Source organism: Planococcus citri, chromosome 5, assembly GCF_950023065.1.
Source record: "Planococcus citri chromosome 5, ihPlaCitr1.1, whole genome shotgun sequence".
NCBI lineage: Eukaryota > Metazoa > Arthropoda > Insecta > Hemiptera > Pseudococcidae > Planococcus > Planococcus citri.
Genome location: NC_088681.1, coordinates 65042879 through 65066175, shown reverse-complemented (window position 1 = coordinate 65066175; position 23297 = coordinate 65042879). Strand labels below are relative to the sequence as shown.

Here is a 23297-nt window from a genome sequence, read left to right as displayed (position 1 = left end):
TTACTTACTTAGTTTATTCCAGAATGGGAGCAATTATTCGAAAAAATTTACTTCTGTACTTCTGAAGATTTATCTCAATGCAAATTGAAGTAGGTAGGTAGAGGTACATAACTAGGTACCTATGTTTGGGATTCAATTACTACAGGGTGTTCCAGAATAACCTTTCACTTTTGTTTTATTAGTAGCTCTGAGAGAAAAATGGTTACGGAAATTTTTTTATAACCAAAATGAAGTAGAAATGTGCCGTTTTTAGACCATATATTTGAGTTTTCATTATAAATTAAGTTTTAAAAATTATTCCACCAAGATGTTTTCCATCATTTTTGACACAATCGACCAAACGTTTTTTAAAATTATTGAACACTTTGTTGAGCATTTCTCTTCTAATCAGTCTTGATTCACGAATAATATTATCTAGGAGCTGTTTCAGAGTCCTAGGATCATCTTGATATACTTTTGACTTGAGGTAACCCCATAAAAAAAAATCACATGCTGAAAAATCAGGGGATCGAGGTGGCCATGAAATTTCTGTGTTCAGCGAAATTATTCGATGACCAAAATGCTCACGCAATAAAGAAATCGTGTCCGTTGCGGAATGACAGGTAGCGCCATCCTGTTGGAACCAAGTAACTCTATACTTGTGTCTGCGTTTCAATTCAGGAATGAGAAACTCGTTTAACATTTTGCGATACCTCTCACCGTTCACCGTTTCATCAAACACATACGGTCCCACTATACCGAATTTAGCCACGCCCATCCAAACAGTCAACTTAGCGGAGTGTAGAGGTTTCTCGTGTATTATCATCGGATTCTCTGTCGACCAGTAGCGCATATTTTGTTTATTCACATCACCGTTTAGATAAAAATGAGCTTCATCAGTAAAGAGTAACGAGTTCAATGGAATCTCACCAGTATCAATTCTTGTAAGCATATCCTCGGCAAATGATTTTCTTCTCACAAAATCAGTTTTTTGTAACTTTTGAATGATTAAAATCTTATATGGATGGAAACTGAGGTCTTCAGATAAAATTCGTTGCAGAGAAGTTGGTTTGATTTTTAAATTTAACGCTCGTTTACGTATTGAAGTGGTAGGGGTAGTCTGTACTGAATGCCTTACTCGGTCCGTTGTTTCTGGCGTTCTTACTGATCTTTTCCGACCTGTAGGCTTATTTTTACAAGCATGAGCGGTTTTCTCGAAGTTTTTTACCCATAATTTCACTGTTGGCCTCGATGGCACTTCACTTTTACCGGTAAGTTTAAAATGTTTGCGGAAGGCACGAATTGCACTAATGTAAGAGTCATTATTTTTGAAAAAGGCCTTTACAATAAAAGCGCGCTGCACAGCCGTCCACTTCTCCATGGTAAAAAATTAATACTGAAACATAATTCGGCATGTGTTGGCTACCTGGAACCGCTTTTACCATTCCCCTAACACCATTTGAACGCAGATCAGTGCTCACCAAAATGTGAAAGGTTATTCTGGAACACCCTGTATTATTTTAGAACACAAGAATATATTTTTTTTTTTTTTTTGGGTGTTTATAATTACAAGATTATTACACCCGTAAGGGGGGGGGGGGTTAAATTTGGTTTGTGAGGTTGATGTTTTTTATTAGGGAGATGAATTTTTGTATTTCTGAGGGTTCGTCAGGGATAGTAGGTGGGTTTTCTTTTATCTGTAGTGTAAGTCTGTTTTGTTTTAGTTGGGGACAGTTGAAAAGTATGTGTTGGATGCATGTGGGTTCGTTTCTGCAAAATTGGCATGAGGGTTTTGGTTCTTTTTGGTATAAGTGGTTATGAGTAATTTTTGTGTGGCCTATTCTTAGTCTGGTAATCAGGATTTCTTCTTTTCTGTTCAGGTGGCCTAGATTTTTCCAGGGGAGGGTAGTTTTTTTATGTTGGAAGAGTTTGTTTGAAGTTTGTTGTGACCAAAAGTTCTGCCAGTTAGTAAATGTGTTGTGAGTGATTAGAGATTTAATGTCATCAGGAGTGAGAGTGGTAAGAGGGGAGGGGGTAGTGGCTGTTTTTGCTAATCTATCAACAGTTTCGTTTCCAGTGATACCTACGTGGCTGGGAACATACATGAAGCTAATTGAGTAATCATAATATTGGAGGTTAAAAAGGGACTTATGTATGTCTTGGACTATGGGATGGTCAGAAAAAATGTTTTGAATGGATAGCAGTGAACTTAGTGAGTCGCTTTGGATTAAGAATTTTTTGTTTTCTGATTGAATGGAAATTATATCTATTAGGCAATGTTTTATGGCAGTGAGTTCAGCAGTAAAAATTGAGGCACAGTTGTGAATTTTGAAACTGAGAACTTTGTCATTAATTGAGTAAGCATAACCAGTATGAATATTAGAAATTTTTGAACCATCTGTGAAGCATAAGTTATACTCAGTATAGTTTGATAACAGTTCTAAGTAATGACTCTTGATTAATAATGGGGAGTGATCATGTTTTGGGTAGTTTCTTAAGTAAAATTCCATCTGTATAGGTTTGAGAGACCAAGGGGGATAAGATATTGGTTGATGTATTACTAGGTTTTTTAGGTCAATTTGTAGGTTGTTCATATTTTTGATAAATTCTGGGATTGGACCTGAAGTATGGAGGAAATGCTGAGAGCTGTAGACATTGAGTGACCTTTGAAGAGGGTGAGATGGATTATTTGCAACAGTTGTTAAGAATTTGTTTGTCATGAGAATTTTCCTAAAATCAGGAGGAAGCTCTGCAGCTTCACAATAAATACTATCAATTGGAGACAAATAGAGAGCGCCTATGCAGATGCGCAAGGAGGAATTTTGAACAGTTTTGAGAATGTTAGTAGTTTTATTTGACAGGTTTGTAAAGCATGGACTTCCATATTCAATTTTACTACGTACCTATCAGAGCTTTGTACAAGTGAAGTAATAGTTGGCGTGATGGGTTATACTTTGGATTTTTAACAATTTTTAGTAAATTTAGACGTTTGTTAAGTTGAGCTTTTATGTTGAGAAAATGAGGCGTCCAAGTAAGTTTTTTATCAAAAGTAAGTCCAAGGAATTTGGTAGTTGGTTTAAAAACTAAAGGATGTCCTTTGAATTCAAGGATAGGTTCTGGGTAGGTTTTATTTCTCTTGGTAAAAAGTATACAGTGAGTTTTAGATTCAGAAAATGTTAGTCCATTTGTTTCAGCCCATTTTTCGATACAATTTATAGTTTTTTGGATCATTTCTGAGGCTAGTTTGATGTTATTTGAACGTATTGAAATGTTTATATCATCTGCAAAAATTCTTAAGGAAAGAGGTTGAGGAATAATACTACAGATATCATCAATTAGGAGTATAAATAGTATGGTGCTAAGCACAGAGCCTTGAGGGACTCCATTTTCAATATCAAAAAGTTCAGAGTATGTATATTCAATTCTGACTCTAAAGGTACGATTTGATAAAAAGTTTTGAATAAAGTAAGCGTAAGCTTATAAATGCCCTCGAATCCCTATAGAATGTATTTTTTGAAGTATTTTGTATCTCCATGCTTTGTCAAAAGCTTTTTCAAGATTAAAGAAGACTGAGAGTACAAATTCTTTATTTTGAAAGGCAGTATTGATTTCCTTGGTAAGACTAAAAAGATGGTCCAGAGTAGATCTTTTTTTCCGAAAGCCACTTTGAAAAGAACTGAGGGAATTTGTAGAGTCAATATACCAAGTAAGACGTTTCATAACCATTTTTTCTAGAATTTTACATGGGACAGAAGTTAAAGAAATAGGCCTGTAACTGGAGGGAAGGTGAACACTTTCTCAGGTTTAAGTATGGGAATGATAGTTGCAGTTTTCCATGTTTGAGGGAAGGAATCTGAAGACCAGATTATATTATAGAGGTTTAGTAAGTCATTTTTACTGGTGTCAGAAAGATGTTTCAACATATATGGATGAATATCATCTGGTCCAGGTGATGAATTTTTGATGTTGTGGTTTAAACAGTACAGTAGTTCATTTATAGAGAAAGGTGCATTGTATGGTTCAAGGTTATCAGATGAAAAATCAAGTACTAAATTTTCAGTTTGGTTTTTGGTTGTATATAAATGGGTTTCTTTAAAAACTACAACTTTAGCAAGATATTTGAAAATATTCACAGCAAAAGATAGTATTGTCCTCCTGGGTTGGAATCTTATCCAATTGGTTTGTGAGACAGCAAATTAATGCAAAAATCGTTTACGATATCATGAAAATATAATTCGAAAATTACATAATAATCGATTTCTCATCACATTAAAGATATCTGACTGGCTTAAGTATGTACGAGCATTCATAATTTATTCAAAAAAAAAAAAAAAAATCAATCAAAATGATCAGAAATACATTTTTAATCTTCGTACAGATGAACTTTATAATAAAACAGTGGAAAAAAACCGCAGTTCAGTTTGAATTCTTCAACTGCTTCGTTACGTCTTCCCAAACACCATGATTTACTTAATTTTAGTGAATCATTCACGAACAAATTGAATAATTTTTGGTGAACGAATAAAATTGATTCGTATGTAAGTGACTCGTTCTCGAACGCATCGATTCATCGATTCATTTTTAGTGAATCATTCACGAACAAATTGAACAATTTTTGATAAATTATTCGCGAACGAATTGATTCTTATAAGTGACTCGTTCGCGAACGAACGATTCATTTATGTAATTATGTACTTTTTGTAACTCTTTTAAGGTCTATTTTCAGTTTTTTCTATCTTAAAAAGAATGGGGATGACCTAGGAGACTGAAATTTAGATAGGTATGTTGATCACAAGAGGGGTACTGTATCCGACGGTATGATTTTGGACCCTTTTCATTCATTTAGGACCGTATTATGCCCTTCCATTCCAAAAAAATGACCTTTTTGTAATATTAAACTTTGACCCTTTCCACTTCAGAGGTCAACATTAGATCCCAAAAGAATCCCATTCCCCAATTAAGTTTTACTTTATTTGATCAATTAGAACAGGTTCCAACTCCAAGTCCCAAGTCATAAAATGTGAAATTATAAAAATCACGTCGCTTTGAGGGATCGCAGCGCCACCAACCTTGGAGCTAGGGAGTTGGTTGATAGCTCATATTTGATGGGTATATTCGAGAGGAGATGAAATGCTGATAACGACTAATTTCGTAAGAAAAGCCTCTAATACCTACTCAGTCAAGCATCACATTACACGATAGGAAAAAAAACAACTCATTTTCAAATGTTTCGTTTCAAAATTCCAAAGGTTCAGGGGAATAATTTTTAATAATTGATGCAAAAACCGTTGACGATATCGTGAAAATATATTTCGAAAATTACCATATGTAACAATCAATTCTTCGGAACATTTAAGATATCTGACTACCTTACTCGTAAGTAGGTACTTGGAAAAAAAAATCAATCAAACTTTTCTGCAATAATTTCAACGTTTAATAAAAGAATTAAAAAATATACTTAGCAAAAAAAATTTTCAAGTTGATGACAAATTCAAGCTTGAAAAATAAGCTAGACTTATCGAGAATAACTACACCATAAAAATTACTCAAAATGAGGCAATCATACTCGAAATTGGTAAAAAAAATCAGCTTACAATATTAATAAAATAGCCACGTGAGTAACCAGACAAATCGTGATTATAAATTAAGTATAAATAGAAAATAAATGACAAAAAAATTACAGACATACGTGAAACATGAGTACTTATTGTGAAACGAATCGTAAAAATATTCGTAGCAACAAAAATCTTGAAAATTGCTTCAAAATTGAAATATGCATTGAAAAATACAAAAATTGCGGTAAAAATATATTCAGAAAAAATAAACCAAAACTTTATTGGAGTATATTAAGTACATAGCATTTCATTTCGATAACAAAAAAGAGAAAAACATTTTAAACCACGCAATTCCATAAAAAATACATACGAAACCTAAGATAATTTGGATCCAGGGGGGAAAAAATCACCGCATCACTGACTTCCAACTGCAGTTCAGTTTGAATTCTTCAACTCCTTCATTACTTCCCAAGCACCATGGTAAGATCTTATCCAAGTCATATACATAACGACGGTCAATCGCATTCCTAGTCCCATACCCTTTCAACGAATCAATTAATCCCATCTTGACCTGCGTTAGAACTTCTTTTGTTGAAACAAAAGTATCAATAAATTTGGTGAGCTCGTTGAGAGTAATATGTCTCTCGCACATAATACTCGATAAACGTCGCAAAAATGAAGTTGACGACATGAACAGATCTTTGAAATCGGCGGATATATCATAGTCGTCAAAAGCATCATCAACAAATTTATTAAGTACTTGGATAAAACTGACGCGTTCGCTAGTATACCTTCGGAAAATCCAACCACCAAGTTTGCAATTTTCGCCGAGAAAAGCCGACCGCAGTATTCGTTGTTTAAAATTTCTCGCTGCTTGCGACTTGGGACAACAGAAACTCACAAAGGCATTCAATTCGTCGAAATGCAGATCTTTCAATAACGAAAGGCAATGTTGAAAGACATCTCCGCTTTTAACCATGACGTTTCGCTTGAACTGATTAATCTCAACTTCGTTCTCAAAGCACAATTCTATTACCCGTTGCAAATCTTTGCTTTGAAGTGGTTTAATTAGACAACCCCAGCAATTATGCAAGAATAGGTTTCTTTCTTCCAACGATGCATCTTGCAAAATAGTCAATAGCAAGTCGACGTTAATTTTCATACAATCGCATTCGCCGCAATCGTGAATATTGATAGCTGCGATCCAGCTACTGCCCGATGAGAAAACATTGATCGTCGATCGTTTTAAATTAAGCGGTGTATGCTTCCATATCTGACAACACAAAAATGCCCACTCTCCTGGTGAAAAGTGCTCATCAGCAACACTAAAGTAATCCTCAACATCAAACATACGAATGATAAGATTGGTAAAATTAGTTTCCTTTATGACGTTCCTGATGTGGAACCAAGTTCTCAGGACGACCCATTCATCGCTATGAAGATTTAGAAACACGTTATACAAGCCATCACTATTACTATCATTGACGAATTCATCAAGCTGCACATCATCCAGTTTTGGTAATACGAATCTAACGAAATCATAACCGCTGAGCTCATCAACAGCTATTCGCACTTGTTTTTCCACAGGTATACGATTCCAAAAATACTCGACCGAAGGTCTATTATAAGGCATGCACTCTGTAAACATTCTTTCATCAACAGTTTCACTCCTTCGGGTTGGTATTTTGTCTAATTTATTCGTGAGGCGACAAATCCAGTAACACAATTGCGGGCATTTGTCAAAATCGATAAAACCTACGTTCAAGTTTGCTGATACAGATGGCCAAATTCGTCTGATGTCGTCTTCGAAGAAATACATACAAGCGACTGTAAACTTCATCTCCGAACTGAATCCTTCCCAAAGCATCATACGTTCGGCTGTCTTCGCGTAATCAATACAGCCGTCATAATCGCACACAAAATCATCGAAATCGTTTGAACCATCCGTACAGAATCCTTTCCTATCATGATTTATCGCCCAAGATAACATCGATCCCCTAAATTTTGATAAAACTTTTTCGATCATTTGGTAAATCATGGAAGGCAAATCGGGAAGCATTTTTTTCAGCCAGGTATCTAGTCTTTCTAGCTTGTAATAAGGGTCAAACTTTTCCAATTTTCCCTTTATGCGATATTTATTCACTTTACGTCGCCATACTTCCAGGCTAACGGTGATTGCTGATAGTTGTATTAGCGAAACCGGAGTCGGATGGATAATATCGTACACTTCTGACGTGATTTCGGCCATTTCTAGTTCTTCATGTTGTTCAACTTCCATTTGAACCTAGAATTGTAAGGATCGTATTAATGATATGAGAAGAACAGGCGATGAGCAACGTGGAAGTCTCCTTGGATTTTTCAAAAAAATGCATAAGCTTTCATAATATTTTATCGTACCATACCATCCAGCCGTGCTGTTTTGGAAATTCATCGATTATTTTCAAGGTGTATAGGGTTAAAAAGTACTTTTTTTTTCTTGGCTATATGGTCTAAAATGGTAACACTACATTCCAAAAGTGGTAACACTTCTGTGCTCTTAGGTGTTTACATCTCAAAACAGGACTTTTCTTATCACTCAGGAACTTCGGCGATTATTTCATAGTTTTAACTAAGTTTTAACAATATTTCATTTACATGATAGCAAGAATGCAAAACAACTCACCACACGTAAATTTAGTTCTATTTAATGTGAAATTAGTGGAAATATAGCATCGAATAAGAAAGTCCTGTTTTGAAAATGTAAACGTGCCGCGGTCTTCAACTGGAATGTAGTGTTACCACTTTAGACTATATAGCCAAGAAAAAAAAGTACTTTTTAACCCTATGACAAAATGTCAAGACCAGAAAGAATGATTTTGAAAGAAATACTACCTCCAATTCCTTACCAAAAAATATTACGTACGGTTACAAAATTATCTGAAATAAATTTCAAAAATTTTATAATTGAAGGGTTTAATTCCAAGTCGGCCTAAGTCCATTTTTTCCGTTTCTAGAAAAACACTTATTTGTGTTTTTCTCGCCCTTCCGCTTCAATAATAAATGATGTGATTATATGGTTGTGAAGCTTGATCTTTCTGCTTTAAAGTACCGTATTGGTATTTTTTTAATTTTGCGTATTTTCAACTCCAGAGCGCGTCAAACAGTCAGAAAAAGTGGACTTAGGCCCATTTGGAATTATCTGATGTTAAAAATTTCGAAAAAGAGCTGAAAAACGCGTTTTTTCAAAAAAAAATTCACGAATCATTAATTTAATACATTTCTGAAACAATTTCATTCGAAGCACCTTCAAATTTCGTCTCTCGAAAATCGTTGAAAAACTTGAAAAAAACCGGCACAACCGCACTTGTATACAAATACTCTTAAAAAATGTATGATTTAGGCCACTTTGGAATAATCAGCTGTTTTTTTGAGCCGGCAAAAAAGCGCTCCTGAGCGGAAAAAGTAACGCCAGGTGTTGGGACAAGGTGATAAAGGTGTTAACCGACCTGTACCACCAGATGGCGCTGCTAACTCAAAAATGATAAAAATGGACTTAGGCCGACTTGGAATTAAACCCTTCAATTTAAAAAAATGAAATCTCAAAGAAAGCGAAAAAGTTACAGAGGTAAACATGAAATACTTACTTAGTAAAAATGAAAACACAAATAAATGAATAAAACAACCAAGAAAAACAATTTTTTCACCATTTTTACACATGTCAGTCTTTTTTTTGTTGCATTTTTGGACCAGAATATGCCCAAAATCTACGAAAAACTAAAGTACCCCATATTACTAGCATGTGCAAATTTCAACGCTAAAAATGTTCTATTTTTTTTTCAATGGAAAAAAACGACTCACTGAAAAAATAAATAAAGTATGAAATAGATAGGTACTAAAATCATGCTTACTTAGTTCTTTCCAGCACTCTACCTGAAATTACGTAAAAATGGAATCTGTTTGATGAAATTGTTCGATAACTATTAGATGCGTTACTTTTTCATTCACATCACATGATAAAATAATTACCTGTCACTGATAAAAATAAAATCACCGAAACACCTACATGTGATGAATGAATTGACTCCAGAGTTCAGACCGTATCATTTAAAAAGAGAACCACACTTTGAATTTTTTCCCTCCAGATAGCGCTCAATAAAATGCAAGCCAAAATACATTAACACTTACCTGACTTACCAGCCAAAAATTTCAGGAGCTGAAGTTAATTTTTCGATTTTCGATGAAATTTTATAAAAATAAAATTTGTGCCAAAAAAAAATCAAAAAAATCAAAACTTTACCATACCTACATCTACATAGAATGCTGAAATTAGGTGTGTAGGTAATAGTCCAGTCATTCTAGCAACATTTTTAGTCGAACTTCGAAAAAATCGGGGAAAAGCTGAATTTCACATTATTTGTTCACATTGGTCTCTAAAACAACCCATCAAAAGTTGCACCCCGCTATTTGAAGGCTACCCCCGCAAGAGGTCAGAGGTCATTAAAATTTAAAGATACAGGGTTTTCAGCTGTATCGCAATCGCTGAAATGAAGGGTCTGAGAGGGAAAATGTTCGAACAAAAATGGTTCTAAGCTAAATTTCCTATCAGCATGGCCAATTCATCTTTTCCCAAAATGGCGATTTCACCCTGAGACCGGTCAGAAGTGTCACTCGCGGGTCGAGTTGAATGGGTTGCCTTCTTCTTACACCTGACGGAGTAAGTAACGCTGCAAATTTTTGGTTTTTCCAAAAAATACCTCGTATTCGAGTTTGACTGTTAACATTTTTAAAAATTTCAAAGTTTCAAAAATTTGTAAAAAATCAAAAATTGACCGATTTTAAAAATTGAAGTGCCCAAAGTGTAGTACTCTTCAAGGTGAACAAAAAAGGTTATATCGACCATTAAAAAATATCGTCATGGTAATGGGAAAATTCACTTTGAAAAATGATAAATTTTTGAAAATTCTAAAAAATTTTAAACTTTTTTTTCTCATTACCGGTCAATTTAGCGAAACTTGTTTAAATAACTTTTTTAGTTCGCCTTGATAAGTACTACACTTTCAGCACTTCAATTTTTAAAATCGGCCAATTTTTGCATTTTCAAGATTCTGGTTGAAATTTTGAAAACCTTCGAAAAAAAATGTCACACACATGGGTTATCATCCAACACTCCAGGCATTGAGTGAAGGAGCTAGTCATGATTTTTTCCAGCCGCATTTAAATACATTTTACTTAACAATCCGAGAATGGAAACTTTTCAATAGGTACCTTATTCGAATTCGAAATCATGATTGTAAAATTAGGGTAATAAAATCTTTCAAATTCAAAAATTTATAAAAATTCAAAAATTGACCGATTTTAAAAAGTTTGAAGTGCTCAAAGTGTAGTACTTACTTATCAAGGTGAACAAAAAAGGTTATTTAAACAAGCTTCGCTAAATTGGCCAGTACAAATAGGAAAAAAAAAGTTTACAATTTTTTAGAATTTTCAAAAATTTAAGTATCATTTTTCAAAGTGAATTTTCTCATTACCATGACGATATTTTCTAATGGCCGAGATAACTTTTTTTGTTCACCTTGAAGAGTACTACACTTTGGACACTTCAATTTTTGAAATCGGTCAATTTTTGATTTTTTACAAATTTTTGAAATTTTTAAAAATGTCTACAGTCAAATTCGAATACTGGCATTTTTTGGAAAAACAAATGTGCAGCGTTACTTACTCCGTCAGGGGTAAGAAGTAGGCAACCCATTCAACTCGACCCGCGAGTGACACTTCTGACCGGTCACTGTTAGTAAGGAGGGGGTAAAGTTGTCAATTTTCTGAAAATTGTTTTAAAAAATGAAAATCGACAATTTAAAACGTGAACTCGATTCACGATATAGACTCGAAAATATTTTGACCAAAGTTGCCAACTGCAACTTGTCTGCTACCCCCGCAAGAGGTCATTAACCTTTGTCAGTCTACTACATACTTTTTTCGGCTATATCGGCCGAATAATGAAGGTTCAGAGGGAAAAAAGTGATTGAACTAGAATTATTCTTCGTCAAATTTCCTATCTTAAGCATGACCAGTTCAGTTAAAATAATTATATTTTTCGATTTTTGGTGAATTTTTGAAAATCAAATTTAGGCCAAAAATGAGAAAAAAAAACAAAATGTTTCCAAATTGAGCTATAAAGCTGAAATTTGGGACATACCTATCCTATTTATGACTAGCCAAATCGATTGGAAACGATTTCAAACCGTTTTGAGCAGTTCTGGAGCCTCCAGCAGATTTTTGAAACTTGAAATTTCCACAAAATGTCTTCAAAAGCGGTTTGAAAGCTAAAATTTATTCTGTAAACTGATTTCAATACACTAAGGAGTCGACTGCAAGTAGATTTCAAATTGTTTTGGAGCCTTCAGCGAGTTTTTGGAAATTACTGGAGCCTCCAGTGAATTTTTGAAAGTTGCAATTTCTACAAAATTTCATCAAATGGAGTTGGAAAGCCGAAGGTTGATTCGGATAAACTTTGTGACATTTTTTGAAAAACAGAAGTTTCTAAAAATCTGCTGGAGATTCCAAAACAAATTGAAACTGCCTGCGATCCACCTCAGAATAGTGTCAAAAATGGGGCGTCGCACAGTGGGCTGTGAGCACCCTCAAAACGGGCGTAATTCAAAAACTTATAATGAACCCTAAAAAAATGGTATAATGATACCCTCCCTTATGTTTTTGGGGTCGCAGAATACGAATTTGACAATATTTTTTTTGTAGGGGTGGGGGGTGAGGGGGTTAGGGGAGCGAAAAATTCAAAATTTGACTATAATGATGTGTGATATGTCGAAATGTATGTTTTTGAGGGTGTAGATCACGAATCTGACAGTGTTTTTTTCGTAGGGGTCAATGGTGGGGGCTGAGGGGGTGAAAATGTTTAAAAATTCAAAATTTGACTATAATAATGTGTGATATGTCGAAATGTATGTTTTCGAGGTTGTAGATCACGAATTTGACAATATTTTTTTCGTAGGGGTTAATGGTGGGGGATGAAGGGGGTGAAAAATTCAAATTTTGACCATAATGATGTGTGATATATCGAATTGTATGTTTTTGAGGGTGTAGATCACGAATTTGACAATATTTTTTCGTAGGGGTGAATGGTGGGGGATGAAGGGGGTAAAAATGGTGAAACATTCAAAATTTGACCATAATAACGTGTGATATGTCAAAATGTACGTTTTCGAGGGTGTAGAAGGGGTGAAGGGTGGGGGATGAAGAATTTTCTATTGGGGAGCCGTCAAAGTCCCTGGAAGAAAAAATTTGTCACATTTCAACGAAATTCACCAAGATTTTTCACTATAATCGACTGTGGAGGTCGCGGGGGCACTTTAGGGCAAAAATGGCAATTAACATCTTGTAATACACTATCTTAAGTATTACCAGCCACTGGAATTTCCCGTGCATCTACGTGCAAAAATTTTTTCTATTGATATTTATGCAGCAGAGTAGGCAAAAAACGGAGTTTCAACGTAAATTATACCTCTATAATTACTTTATAACAACTAAAATCGAGTAAATTGATGAAAATTACTCACTTTTAGTTGAATTATTCATATTCGGTACATTTCGACATATCACACATCATTATAGTCAAATTTTGAATTTTTCACCGTTTTCACCCCCTTCAGCCCCCACCATTGACCCCTATGAAAAAAATATTGTCAGATTCGTGATCTACACCCTCAAAAACATACATTTCGACATATCACACATCATTATAGTCAAATTTTGAATTTTTCGCTCCCCTAACCCCCTCACCCCCCACCCCTACAAAAAAAAATATTGTCAAATTCGTATTCTGCGACCCCAAAAACATAAGGGAGGGTATCATTATACCATTTTTTTAGGGTTCATTGTAAGTTTTTGAATTACGCCCGTTTTGAGGGTGCTCACAGCCCACTGTGCGTCGCTCTGTTTGGTAAAATTTTATGGAAATTTCGAGCATTGAAAAATCTGCTGGAGGCTCCGGTAATTACCAAAAAATCGCTGGAGGCTCCAAAACGACTTGAAATCCACTCGCAGTCGACTCCCTAGCGTATTGAAATAAGTTTACAGAATCAAGTTTCAAAAATCCACTGGAGGCTCCAAGAATTTTCAAAAAATTGCTGGTGGCCACAAAATGACTCATTCTCACCAGCAGTCGACTTATTAACGTGCTTAAATAGGACTGCTGCGAGAATTTCCATTTTCCAACTTCATTTGATGAAATTTTGTGGAAATTTCAAGTTTCAAAAATCTGCTGGAGCCTCCAGAACTGCTCAAAACGATTTGAAGTCGTTTCCAATCGATTTGGCGAGTCGAAAATAAGCTATGTTCTAAATTTCAGCTTTATAGCTCAATTTGGTAAAATTTTGATTTTTTTCTCATTTTTGGCCGAAATATGATTTTCAAAAATTCGCCAAAAATCGAAATATATATTTTAACAGAACTGCTCATGCTTTTAGGAAAATTACCTTCATTAATACCTATTCAAAAAAAAAATCAATCAAAATCATCAGAAATAAATTTGTAATCTAAGTACCCTACCTACAGATGAATTTTTTAATAAAATAAGTGAAAAAAAAAACTTTTTAAGTTGATGACAATTTTAACTTGAAATAATTAGGCTATATAGACTTATCAAGAATAACTATACCAACCGTAAAAAAAGACTCAAAATGAGGCAAATCATACTTGAAATTTGTAAAAAAGACATCTTGAGAATATTTCTAAAATAGTTACGCGAGTAACCAGAGAAATTATGATTACATAAACTTGAATAAAACAAAAATCGAAAATAAATGACCAAACACTTACATAAGTAAATTACACACTAAGCACTTATTGGGTGCAATTGAAATAAAAATCTCAAAAATATCTAGAAAAATTTTGAAAATTCATCGAAACTGATTCTCTATAAAAATATTGGAAAGTACCTACCTACATAAAACTACAATACCTAACAAATTACTCAGAAAAAAATTCAACTACAAAGCGCAGTTCAGTTTGAATTCTTCAACTGCTTCGTTACTTCCCAAACACCATGATAAAATCGAGTTTAACTCAGGGTCACTCAATAGATAGTTGTGGTAACCTGACATAGGTAAATTAATCGTCAACTTCTCTTTCAACGAATCAATCAAACCCTTTTTGACTCGCATTACGCTTTCTTCCGTTGAAACAAGAGTATCAATAAATTTGACGAGGGTTTCGAAAGAAACTCTATCGGAGAAAATGATACTCGATAAACGTTTCATAACTGGAGATGAAGACAACAGCAGATTTTTAAAATCGGTGGATACATCAACGTTGTCAAAAGCATCATTAACAAATTCATTGAAATGCTCGATTCTACTGACAATGTCAACACTAAATCCGCAATATTCATCGAGAAAAGCAGACTGCAGTATTGATTGTTTAAAATTTCTCGCTGCTTGTAATTCGGTACAAACGAAACTGACTAAGCCATTCAATTCTTCGAAACACGCAGATTCCAATACCCATACGCAGAATTTAAAGACGTCTTTGCTTTTAACCAGGACGTTCTGCTTGAACTGATCAACCTCACCTTTGTTCTCAAAGCACAATTCTATTACTCGTTGCAAATATTTGCATCGAACAGCTTCAATTACATAACTCCAATTCTTACACCAGAATAAGTTTCTTTCTGTAGAAAATGCATCTCGCAGAATAAGCAATAGCAACTCGACGTTTACCTCACAAAAATCATCATCATTGTCAATAACGATATATTTGAACCAGGCACTGTCAGATGAGAAAACTCTGATCACTGATCGTTTTAAATTACGCGGCGAGTGGTTCCATATCTGACAACACAAATATTTCCATTTTTCCTCTTCATACTCGTCGTAGTGCTCATCTATAATATCATAATTCTGAATTCCAAACATACGAATGATAAGATCGATGAAATTACTTTCCTTTATAATGTCCCTAATTTGCAACCAAGTTCTCAGGACGATGGATTCATCGCAATGAAGATTTATAAGCGTGGCATACAAGACATCACCATACCCATCACTGACGAATTTATCGAGCTGCTCATCGTCCAGTTTTGTTAAAATGAATCTAACAAAATTATAACGGTCTAGGTAGTCAACAGCTCTTTGCGTTCGTGTTTCGTGAGGCATACGATTCCAAAAGTACTCGAGCGAAGGTCTATTATAAGGACTGCACTCTGTAAACATTCTTTCAGCAACAGTTTCACTTCTCGGGGTTGGTATTTTGTCTAATTTGTTCGTGAGGCGGTAAATCCAATAATACACTAACGGGCATTTGTCAAAATCAATCAAATCTACGTCCACGTTTCTCGATATAGATGGCCAAATTCGTCTGATATCGTCTTCCAAGAAATACGTGCAAGCAATTACGAACTTCTTTTCCGAATTGAATCCTCCACAACGCATCATACGTTCGGCTGTCCTCGTGTAATCAATAGAGCCGTCATAATCGCACACAAAATCATCGAAATCCTTTAAAACATCGTTTACGTCACGGTATTCATTACTAAATCTTGCGCTGCAATGATTACTCCGCCAAAATCCAAATGATTGCCCAAATCTTGAGAAAACTTCTTCGATTGTCTTGTAAATCGTAGCAGGCAAAACAGGAAGCACTTCTTTTATCCAAGTAAATTGTTCTCGTAGAATCCATGGGTTAAATTCTTGCAATTTTCTACCAGTGCGATATTCATTCACTCTACGTCGCCATAATTCTACACTAATGGCGATTGCTGATAGTTGTTTTAGCGAAACCGGAGTCGGATGAAAAATATCGAACAATGTTGACGTGACTTGGGCCATTTCTAGTCCTTGGTGTAGTTGAACTTCCATTTGAACCTAGAATTGTAAAGGCCACGTTAATTATCGAGAAGAACAGGCGATGACGAACACGGAAATAAAAGAAGCACGAAATCTAGCACATGCTATCCCAAATTTACTGAATTGCTTTGCGCACGGTTTCATCGGATTTTTCAAAAAATTCATAAGTTAAGTAAGCATTCTGCATCTATCATACCAAGCAGCAGCGCAGTTTAGGAAATTCATCAATTATTATTTTCATTGTGTCCGACAAAGTATCACGACCAAAGAAAGAAGGATCTTGGAAACCACCTCCTTCCGCACCAAAAAATTGCTCGAAAATATCGAGAAAACGATGAAAACACATCAAGATAATAAAACATTAGAATTATAATCGGGTCATTCTACGTCAATTGGACCAAGAAGTGGTGGGGGGGTTCGGCGATTTTTTTGAAATTTTTCCTGCGGGAAGACCTTCCGAAGGGATGACCAATGGCGCGAATCGCAGCCCTCTAGCCCATTTTTTAAGGCAGCCAGGGGGTGTCAAAGTTTTCAGTGAACCTAAAACATCATCCATTTCACCATTTCAGCAGTGGATTACTCGATAACCGCGATACCTACCAAAATGGAACATTTTCCCATAGTTAGGGGTTTTGAAAGGCTTTTTGGTGATATCATAAAAATCAGTGTTGCCACTTTTTTTCGTACAACAAATTAGCTCAAAAAGTTTTGAAACGTAGTTTTCATATCGTTCCGACTCTCAAAAATTCTGAAAAGAATATTATTATAGACATCTTTTCATGCTGAACAACATATTAAAAAATTGAGATGGTAACATGTTGCAAAGTTGATTTTAAAAAATTCAAAGTTTGCGAAAAAATTCGATTTTTTGATTTAAAACATGAAAAAAATTTTTGATTGGTGAAGTTGATTCATTTGACCCCTATTTTTACGTATTTGTTGAAAAAGTTGAAAAAACCCTTTTACTCGATGAAATAAACTCCTCACAAAAAAATCAAAATTCGAAAAAATTTAATATTTTCAATTTGCAACAACAATAAAAGTTTAAATTTGTTCAGTTGTCTTATTATGACCTCTTTCTGACGTATTTCATAAAAAAGTTGATGATAATTACTCTCACAACAAAAAAATAGAAATTCGTTCACTTCTTGAATCTTTTCGAATTTTGATTTTTTGGTGAGGAGTTCATTTCATCGAGTGAACGGGTTTTTTCTCAACTTTTTCAAAAGATACTCGTACGCAAAAATAGGGGTCAAATGGGTCAACTTCACCAGTCAAAACTTATTTTCATGTTTTAAATCAAAAAATCGCATTTTTTCGCAAACTTCGAATTTTTTTAAATCAAATTTGCAACATTTTACCATCCCAATGTTTTAATATGTTGTTCAGCATGAAAAGATGTCCGTAATATATTTTTTTCAGAATTTTTGAGAGTCGGAACGATATGAAAACCACGTTTCGGAACTTTTTGAGCTAATTTTTCGTACGAAAAAATGTGGCAACACTGATTTTTATGATATCACCAAAAAGCCTTTCAAAACCCCTAACTATGGGAAAATATCCCATTTTGGTAGGTATCGCGGTTATCGAGTAATCCACTGCTGAAATGGATGATGTTTTAGGTTCACTGAAAACTTTGACACCCCCTGGCTGCCTTTAAAAATGGGCTTGAAGGCTGCGATTCGCGCCATTGGTCATCTTTTCGGAAGGTCTTTCCACAGGAAAAATTTCAAAAAAATCGCCGAACCTCCCCCCCCCCTACCACTTCTTGGTCCAATTGACGTGGAATGACCCAATCAAGGTATCACCATGCATTAATACGTATTATAATGGAACGTTCAAACAATTCTTTAATCCCAAAGCCGTATTTTGAAAATTCAAGACTTTGAAAAAAAAGCCTTAAAACCATCCGAATCGATTTTAGCACGTGTAAAAGCGATTTATGCTCGTTAATGATTTATTTGAACGATTAAACGCCATTTTTTCAAATTCTATTCCGAATTAATATTTTGAAAAACTAAACATTTTCTTACATCTGTGAATTGAAGGAGTTACGCCATTTTCAGGCAAAGATTTACCAATTTTAAATGAAAAATTTGCAATGTTTGAATCATTCAAGTGACCTCACCAACTCATAGTACCTATCTATTTGACGTGAGAGGACGAACGGAACGATCACAAAAAGTAATTATGACAAATTGTCTATCTTTAAAATTTAAGGCGCAAACACAATTTGAAAATTCAAAATTTTCAAAATCTAGCTGGCAAAACATATTATTGGAAGTTTTGAATCAAGTCTTCCCCTTGCAATTTTGAAATTGAGCCATAGGTAAATCGAAAGAGCAGGCAAAGATTCATCACCTGTCAAGATTTCAAGCGCTGAAGTGCCTTTTTCGATTTTTAGTGAATTTTCAAAAATAAAATGTTGGCCAAAATGTGGGAAAAAATCAAAATTTTACCAACTTGACCTAGAAAGCTGAAATTTGGGATATACCCTATTTTTGACCTGCCCATCAATCGATTGAAAACCGTTTCAAATCGTTTTAAGCAGTTCTGGAGCCTTCGGCAGATTTTTAAAACTGAAATTCTCACAAAATTTCATCAAATGGAGTTGGAAAGTCGAAATTTATTCTGCAAACTAATTTCAGTTCCCTACGAAGTTGACTGCAGGTAAATTTCAAGTCGTTTTGGAGTCCCCAGCGATTTTTTTGAAAATAACTGGAGCCTCCAGTAGATTTTTTATACTTCAAATTTCCCCAAAATTTTATCAAATGGAGATGGGAAGCTGAAATTGACGAAATTTTAATTTTCCTAAAACACCATGAATCCTTTCAAAAAGTCACAGGAGGCTCCAAAACAACTTCAAACCACCATGCAGTTGACTTCATATTGTATTGAAATTATTTTGAAGAGTCAATTTTTGCTTAAGTACTAACCCCATTTGATAGAATGTTGTGAAAATTTCAAGTTTCAAAAATCTGGTGGAGACTCCAGTAATTTTCAAGAAGTCACTGGACGCTCCAAAATGACTTGAGCCCACCTGAAATCGTCTTCAGAGGGTGTAAAAAATTGGAGTGCAGAGTTAATTTTAGCTTTCCATCTCCATTTGATGAAATTTTGGGGAAATTTCAGGTTTAAAAAATCTACTGGAGGGTTCAGTAATTTTCAAAAAATCGCTGGAGACTCCAAAACGACTTGAACCTTACCTGCAGTCGACTTCGTAGTGAATTGAAATTAGTTCGCAGAATGAATTTCGACTTTCCAACTCCATTTGATGAAATTTTGTGGAAATTTCGAGTTTTAAAAATCTGCTAGAGGCTCCAGAACTGCTCAAAACGGTTTGAAACGGGTTTCAATCGATTGGGTAGGTCAAAAATAGGGTATATCCCAAATTTCAGCTTTTCAGGTAAATTTGGTAAAATTTTAATTTTTTCCCCCATTTTGGCCAACATTTTATTTTTGAAAATTCACTAAAAATCGAAAAAGGCACTTTAGCGCTTGAAATTTTGACAGGTGATGACTTCTGTACTACTGAAGATTTATCCCAAAGCAAATGGAAATAGGTTACCTATGTTTGGGATTCAAATTCAATTACTATAACACAAGAATACTAATATTATGGGTTTCTTTAAAAACTACATCTTGAGCAAGATATGCATTTGAAATATTCAGAGCAAATTTAGATAGTATTGTCCTCCTGGGTTGGAATCTATCCAACTAGTTAGTGAGACAGCAAATCAATGCAAAAATCGTTTACGATATCATGAAAATATATTTCAAAAATTATGTAACAATCAATTTTTCATCAGTTCACATTAAAGATATCTGACTGCCTTAAACAAGTACATACCTACATGTATTCAAAAAAAAAAATCAATCAAAATCATCATGGAAATAAATGTTTAATCTTAGTACAGATGAATTTTTCAAAAAAGTGAAAAAAACTTTTCAAGTTGATGATAATTTCAACTTTTGAAATAAAGTATAGGATATAAACTCATCAGTTATAACTATACCGTAAAAGTAACTCAAAATGAGGCAATATCATACCTGAAATTTGCAAAAAGACATCTTGTAATATTGCTAAAATAGTTACGTGAGTAACCAGAGAAATATTGTGATTACAAAATAGGTACTTAAAATAAAAATCGAAAATAAATGACCAAACACTTACATAAGTAAATTAATTACTATTACATATAAGCACCCATTTATGGGTGCAATTGAAATGAAAATCGCAAAAATAGCTACAAAAATTTTGAAAATTCGTCGAAATTGATTCCCTATAATATAAAAATCTTGGAAAGTACCTACAAAAACTGCAGTACCTAACAAATTATTCATAAAAAAATACAACTACAAACCGCAGTTCAGTTTGAATTCATCAACTCCTTCGCTACTTCCCAAGCACCATGATAAAATCAAGTTGAACTCAGGGTCACTACGTAGATGTTCATGGCAACGTGCACCTGCATTCGTCGTCAACCGCTCTTTCAACGAATCAATCAAACTCTTTTTGACTTGCATTACGGTTTCTTCCGTTGCAACAAGGGTATCAATGAATGTGATGAGGGTTTCGCAAGAAACTCTCTCTAAGCAAATGATTTTCGATAAAGTTTTCATAACCGAAGACGACGACATGAGCAGATTTTTGAAATCGGTGGATAGATCAACGTTGTCGAAAGCATCATTAATAAATTCATTGAGATCCCCGATCTTACCGATAATTTCACCTTCAAGTCCGTAATCTTCATCGAAAAAGGTCGACTGCAGTATTCGTTGTTTAAGAAATCTCGCTGCTTGCAATTCGGTACAAACGAAACTCACAAAGGCATTCAATTCTTCGAAACACGCACATTGCAATAATGAAATGCAAACTAGAAGGACACTTCTGCTATTTATCATGATGTTTTGCTTGAACTCAGTAATCTTATTCGCATCTTCAAAGCATAATTCTATTACACGTTGTAAATTTTTGCATCGAACAGCTACAATTACATAACTCCAATTGTTACACCAGAATAAACTTCTTTCTTTCGAAGATGCATCTTGCAGAATAAGCAATAGCAACTCGACGTTTATCTCACAAAAATCATCACAATTGTCAATAATGATAGATTCGAACCAGCGACTTTCAGATGAGAAAACTCTGATCACCGATTGTTTTAAATTAAGCGGCGTATGGTTCCATATCTGACAACACAAATATTCCCACTTTTCCTGTTCATAGAATTCATCAACATCATCGTCCTGATTTCCAACCATACGAAAGATAAAATTGGTAAAATTGCTTTCCTTTATAATGTTCCTAATGTGGAACCAAGTTCTCAGGACGATCCATTCATCGCAACGAAGATTTAGAAACATGGTACACAAGTCATCGCCATACCCATCATTGATGTATTTATCGAGCTGCTCATCATCAAGTTTTGGTAAAACGAATCTAACAAAATCATAACCGTCTAGGTAGCCAATAGCAATTTGCATTCGTTTTTCAGGATGTACACGATTCCAAAAATACTCGACCGAAGGTGTAATATAAGGCATGCACTCTGCAAACATCCTCTCATCAACAGTTTCACTCCCCTGGGTTGGTATTTCGTCTAATTTATTCGTGAGACGGCAAATCCAGTAATACAATTGCGGGCATTCGTCAAAATCAAAAAAATATAAGTTCATGTTTGCTGATACAGATGGCCAAATTTGTCTGATTTCGTCTTCGAAGAAATACATACAAGCGACTATAAACTTCATTTCCGAACTGAATCCTTCACAATGCATCATACGTTCGGCTGTCCTCGCGTAATGAATAGATCCGTCATAATCGCACACAAAATCATCGAAGTATTCTAAAACATCGTTTTCGTAACTGTTTTTATAACAAAATTTTGTGCTGCAATGATTATTCTGCCAGAATCCAAATGATTGCCCAAATCTTGAGAAAACTTCTTCGATTGTCTTGTAAATCGTGGACGGTAAATCAGGAAGCATATCTTTAATCCAGGTATTTCGTTTTCGTAGACTCCATGGGCTAAACTTTTCCAATTTTCCATTTATGCGATATTCATTAACTTTACGTCGCCATATTTCCAGGCTAACGGCGATTGCTGATAGTTGTTTTAGCGAAACCGGAGTCGGATGAAAAATATCGAACAATTTTGACGTGACTTGGGCCATTTCTAGTCCTTGGTGTTGTTGAACTTCCATTTTAACCTAGAATTGTAAAGGCCGCGTTAATTATCGAGAGGAACAGGCGATGACGAACATAAATAAAAGAAGCATGAAATCTGGCACAATATCATGCTATCCCAAATTTATTGAATTGCTTTGCATTGCACACGGTTTCATTGGACTTTTCAAAAAATTCATAAGTAAGCATTCAGCATCAATCATACCAAGCAGCAGCGCAGTTTAGGAAATTCATCAATTATTATTTTCATTGTGTCCGACAAAATCTCACGACCAAAGAAAGAAAGATCTTGGAATAAACCACCTCCTTACTTTTTAAACTGATCAAAACTAAATGAAAAGTGCATGCCAAAATACATCACGAGCCGGAATTTCAGGTGCTAAAGTTCATTTTACGATTTTCGATAAGATTTTATAAAAATCAAAATTGGTGCAAGAAACCGAAACTTTACCATTTCTCCGTAGAATTCTGAAATGTGGTATGTACCCTATTTTAGACCTTACGAATCGTTTGGGAACAGTTTGGAGTTATTTTCAGCAGTTCTAGTCTCCAGCAGATTTTTGAAAGTTGAAGTTTCCACAGTAATTTGGGGGTTTGAGGGGTTGGACCCCGAAAATAAGTTCATATTCGTGCTCAGCGACCTCGAAAACATACCATTCGATATATCACTCGAATTTTCACAATTTTTCGGAATTTTGACCCCCTTTTAGGGACACAGAGGTGCTTTGAGGGGTT

General features: G+C 34.8%; 1 protein-coding gene across 4 annotated transcripts in view; it reads right to left on the bottom strand.

Annotated features, from left to right (window-relative positions):
• Window positions 1-23297, bottom strand: part of LOC135847736 (uncharacterized) — a 59634-nt gene that overhangs the window by 21050 nt on the left and 15287 nt on the right. The window contains exons 1-2 of one of the 4 annotated variants that reach the window (XM_065367420.1): window positions 9422-9567; window positions 5766-7818 (exon numbers count right to left, since the gene is read on the bottom strand). The exons of 1 other annotated variant lie outside the window; for it this stretch is intronic. In XM_065367420.1, the coding sequence (XP_065223492.1) occupies window positions 5941-7812 (1872 nt within the window). In that variant the 5' untranslated portion in view covers window positions 7813-7818; window positions 9422-9567 and the 3' untranslated portion in view covers window positions 5766-5940. Of the gene's footprint in view, window positions 1-5765; window positions 7819-9421; window positions 9568-20275; window positions 22586-23297 lie in introns of those variants that run through there. 2 more of the 4 variants (XM_065367417.1, XM_065367421.1) reach the window with 2 other exon arrangements.